Below are 5000 nucleotides of genomic sequence, written 5' to 3' on the forward strand. Positions count from 1 at the left end.
TAAAAAATAACAAACTTCTCTTTGTTTACTTATTTATCGAGCGGTCACATCGTGCCATGAAGTGATTTCAGTCCACAGTTGCAACCTATTAAAGCTATCGCCAAGTTATATGTAGACCTGCATGATTTGATGCAAATGTACATAACTAAATGTCAGAGGTAGTAGCAAAGATATGTCTTTTTTAACTTTCAAGTTTCTTGTAGCTCTAACTGAATAATCACAATCGCGTTTCTAGTAGGGTTGTCAGTCACGATACTGGATTTTCTAACTTCAACACTATTCCTGGAAAAAGATCGATATTCTATACCATTTTCGATATCAGGGGAAACGTTTTTTTCAGGAAAGAACATACCCAAAGTAAAGAGATTATATCTCCACAACTGCAAGGGCGATAATGTCATCTTTGGGCCAAAAGAAAGATTGTTGTGCAAGTGAAATATTCAATGGGGATAATACTTGGTTAAAGTGAATAAAGCCATGGAACACAGCATATGTGGAAGATAACATTTCCACCTGAAATAATTATCAGTATCAGTTGGTCGTTATCAGTTGGGAGCGCTGTCTTACTATGAGACACAAATAAGATAGATATCTTACAATTTTGACACCTGACACCTCTATTTAAAGTTCAGGGCAATCGAATGCACCAAGCCAAACACTCGCAAATAAATATATGGCCACTAGATTGCGCTGAAGAATATGTTTTCTGATTGAAGGCAATTTACCTATTTCCTAAGAAACCTTCTCTTATTCATTGATTGAAAACACCATGTTAAGTTGCAAAATTTGGCCCAGATACTGGATAATCTGTTTATGGTGGTTTTATTCGATCAGAATCAACTTTGTGGACAAAAATCACAAAGGTAATACTTCATTTTTGGTTGTTAAAAGAAAAGGGGACGTTTCTTCTTAAGTTTTATTTGCGAGTTTTAGTCACAGAATGATATGGTTTGGACTGTTGGAATAAGTGGAGGCTCAGCTTTCATGTAATATATACAGTAGTTTGTGAGGGTCCAATTTCGTGAAAAAGATCGCTATTGCTGTGCGCATGTGCACAGTTATGAAACACAAAACCGTGTTCTTGACTTTCCTTGATAATTTGCCTCAATCCAAAGTACTTCCAAACTGCACTCCTCCATCACTACTCCATTTAACTTCTACCTAAACCGTTCGCGGAGGTGCTGCACTTGAGATGCTAGCTGTGTTGGCTAACCTTTAGCGAATCACTGCCAGAGACCGCACTGCGAGTGAGTGACAGAAGGCGGGGCTATATTCGCACTGAAGCGATGCGTGTCTGTTAACTCGCTTTCCGAGAGAAGAGAAGACAGCGCGCTGATCAATTGCAAATACTTCTATTTTATGTGGTTTTGCGGAACAAAAGGTTGTTCTGCACTTTCTAAAAGCATTTGAATAAATAGCCTTTATATTAACATCCACCCAAAATCCACTTGCCCTTTCGGGCAACCAGAAAAAATCTCAACTTGCCCAAACATTTTTTACTTGCCCCGGGCAAGCGGCAACCGTTAGTGTCAACCCCTGAATGTGTGTCATTCTGTGTATTTCTACATTGTATTTGCCACACTGAAGTATGATAGACCCCAGGAAGAATTGCTGCTGCTTTGCAAATGCTACTGGGGATCTAAATAATCAAAAATAAAAACTTCCTGCCCGCTCAGTCCCATTCAACACATGTCCGGTCCACCCACTTCCTTTCCACTAACTTCCTGTTCCTGTCCACTTCCCCCCCCCCTCCAGGGCCTGTTCCCGGGGGGCCGTGTGGAGCTGGTCCTGGTGCTCCGCCCCTCCGCTCTGCTCCAGAGGACGCTGTCCGACTTCCTCTTCAAGGTCAACAGGGATGACTTCAAGATGAAGGTCAGTGGCCCCCGATGATTGGCCCTGCCCCCTGGTGATTGGCCCCGCCCCCTGGTGAATGTCTCCCCCCTTTGTGCTTGGCTCCGCCCCCTTACCGTCTGAGTGTGAATAAGAACAGACAAAATGCAATCGTTCTACTAGCGTTGTATGTATTATCTTAGTATTTATCTAATCAAGTGTTAATGGTAGTTAAGTGCCAATTAAGCGTGATATATGTAAATTTATACAACGGGTGGCTTAAATCCAGTGATCTGATTGGTTCCTAACTGTTGTATAATGAGCGTATACATAACTGCTATGACGCCCAATCATTTTGTGAAAGTTTGCATATCACTCCGCGCCTGGAAGTAGAAACAGTTACAAAGTAAAAAATATGTTGAATGATGGAGAGGGTGTAAATGTTGTTACTCCGGGGGTCAGCAAGGCGATGGAGAGACTATCGAAAGCTTAGGCACACGGCGAGTGAACTGCTCCATAGGATAAATTGCTGGCGAACCGCTCTATCGGAGCCTTCTCTCGGAGGGACGCTAAAGTGTGTTGCATAGCGACCGTCGTGCATTTTGAAGACAGCCAGGAGGGACTACTTTTTTGTATTCTTTAATAAAACGGCTACTTTGACTTTCTTGTTTTTTTTTTAAATGTAATGTGTCTATGACTTTCGTTTCGCCATAACAGTAACCGTTGTATAAAAGCAATAGATCACTTCAGTCAGTGGTATGTGCTCATTATACCACTGTGAAGGGGGTCGCCGGCCCTCCGCTGCGCGTCGGGGCCGGACAATGCCCCTTAACAGTGGTATAATGAGCACATACCACAGCCTGTCGTGATCTATTGCTTAATTATATCCGAATATGGTCGTGTACGTATGTCCAAATATGGGCGCTTAGTAAACGTATGTCCCTATATGGTCGTATAGTAAACGTATGTCCCTATATGGTGGTGTAGTGAACGTATGTCCCTATATGGTGGTGTAGTGAACGTATGGCCCTATTTGGTCGTGTAGTGAACGTATGTCCCTATATGGTGGTGTAGTGAACGTCTGTCCCTATATGGTGGTGTAGTGAACGTTTGTCCCTATATGGTGGTGTAGTGATCGATGGCCCTATATGGTCGTGTAGTGAACGTCTGTCCCTATATGGTCATGTAGTGAACGTCTGTCCCTATATGGTGGTGTAGTGAACGTATGGCCCTATATGGTGGTGTAGTGAACGTATGTCCCTATATGGTGATGTAGTGAACGTATGGCCCTATATGGTGGTGAAGTTAACATATGGCCCTATATGGTGGTGTAGTGAACGGTGGCCCAGTCATATGGTGGTGTAGTGCAGCGGTCCCCAACCTTTTTTGCGCCACGGACCGGTTTAATGTTAGAAAACATTTTCACGGACCGGCGGATAAATACACAAAATAAAATAAAAACTGGTATTTTCTAAATATAATAATAAACGTGAATCGACTGTGTACTCTTATGCAACTTTATTAGCAGCGCACTCGTAACAACGTGCAAACAACATAACATGAGTAAATAACTGTGGCTCTGCCCCCAACACTCTCTGGTCGATATGGTAACGGTTAAACGTGCCTTCAAAATAAGACAGAACACAAAAACAAATATAAAGTGCATGAAAAATACAACTCACTATTAGGCCTATTGCTAAATCAGTGGGAGCCCTGAGCTTGTTTCCCTGCAACGAGACGGCCCCATCTAGGAATAATGGGAGACAATGACACCCGAAGTGTGTTGCTTACGTCCAGCCTACTCCGATATTTAGTTTTGGTTGCCGTCACTGCAGAAAATCCCGCTTCACACAAATAGGATGTCGGAAATGGCAACAGGGTTTTCAGTGCTGTTGTGGCGATCTCAGGGTATTCTGCTGTGACTTTGATCCAGAAAACCGGCAGAGTGGTTGTTTCGAACATACTTTTAAGGCCGCCGTCATTTGCGATCTCCAGCAGCTGATCTTCTTCTTGCATCGACATGCTGGATTCCCCTGGTTTGTTGACAAATGGGTTGCGGATCCATTCCTTGGCAGTTCGTGGGTCTTTTGTGGTTGGGAAGTAGCGATCAAACTCATTTAAAAGCATAGACAGGTGATCGTGCACTAGCTGGGTGAATGAAGGCTCGGGCTCAGTCTCTTCCAAAATCCCTGCGAATGTTTGAAACATGTCAAATATGCCTCTGTTCACGCGCCGTCTCCACAAATCCAGTTTGGCTTTAAATGCAGCTACTTTATCTGCCAACTGGAAGACAGTTGTCATTTTCCCCTGAAGTGACCGATTTAGTTCATTGAGCAGGTTGAATATGTCGCACAAGTAAGCGAGTTTTGCGACCCATTCCTCGTCACTGAAATGTGCTGCCAGCGGTGACATTTTTTCTGAGAGAAATCTCTGCAGCGGCTCTCGTAATTCAAACACTCTGGCCAGCGATCTCCCTCGGGATAACCATCTTATTTCTGTGTGTAAGAGTAGGTGTCTGTGCTCCGCGTCCATCTCCTCACAAAGCTGCTCGAATAGGCGCGAGTTAAGGGCGTGTTGTGGTTAATGTCGTGTTGATGTGGTTAATAACTTTAACAACATCATTCAATACGCTGTTAAGTTCCGCAGGTATTTTTCGGCTAGCCAGCATTTCCCTGTGAATGACACAATGCGTAGACTCACATTCAGGTGCAACCTCCTTCATCCGAGTAGTTAAACCAGACAGCCGTCCGGTCATGGCAGCAGCTCCGTCTGTGCATATGCCGACACAAAAGGACCATTTCAGTTTTCCTGATATATAATCATCCAGCGACTTGAATAGTTCTGCGGCTGTGGTTTTGGTTGGCAACGATAGTGAACATAAGATATCCTCATGCACATCCTCCTGATAAAGATATCGCACATAAACAAGTAGTATTGCCTTGCTGTCAACATCTGTAGACTCGTCAGCCTGGAGTGCGTACCACGGTGATTTATTGATCCTCTCCAACAATTGTGTCTCAATGTCCTCTGCTATTTCCTGAATGCGCCGAGTGACAGTGCTGGCCGAAAGAGGCACCTGTGCTATCTTTTTAACCGCATCCTCTCCTAGAATTTCACGGCAAATGTCTTTAGTGGCGGGCAGGATCAATTCTTCACCAATGGTGAATGGC

General features: G+C 43.8%; 1 protein-coding gene across 3 annotated transcripts in view; it reads left to right on the forward strand.

Annotated features, from left to right (window-relative positions):
• The window catches only part of LOC115547803 (guanine nucleotide exchange factor DBS), a 70190-nt gene that overhangs the window by 28510 nt on the left and 36680 nt on the right, over positions 1–5000 (forward strand). For all 3 annotated transcript variants that reach the window (XM_030362255.1, XM_030362257.1, XM_030362256.1), the window contains exon 5: positions 1756–1872. In XM_030362255.1, coding sequence (XP_030218115.1) covers positions 1756–1872 — 117 coding nt within the window. The remainder of the gene's footprint in view (positions 1–1755; positions 1873–5000) is intronic.

This window comes from Gadus morhua, chromosome 7, assembly GCF_902167405.1.
Source record: "Gadus morhua chromosome 7, gadMor3.0, whole genome shotgun sequence".
Taxonomy (NCBI): Eukaryota; Metazoa; Chordata; class Actinopteri; order Gadiformes; family Gadidae; genus Gadus; species Gadus morhua.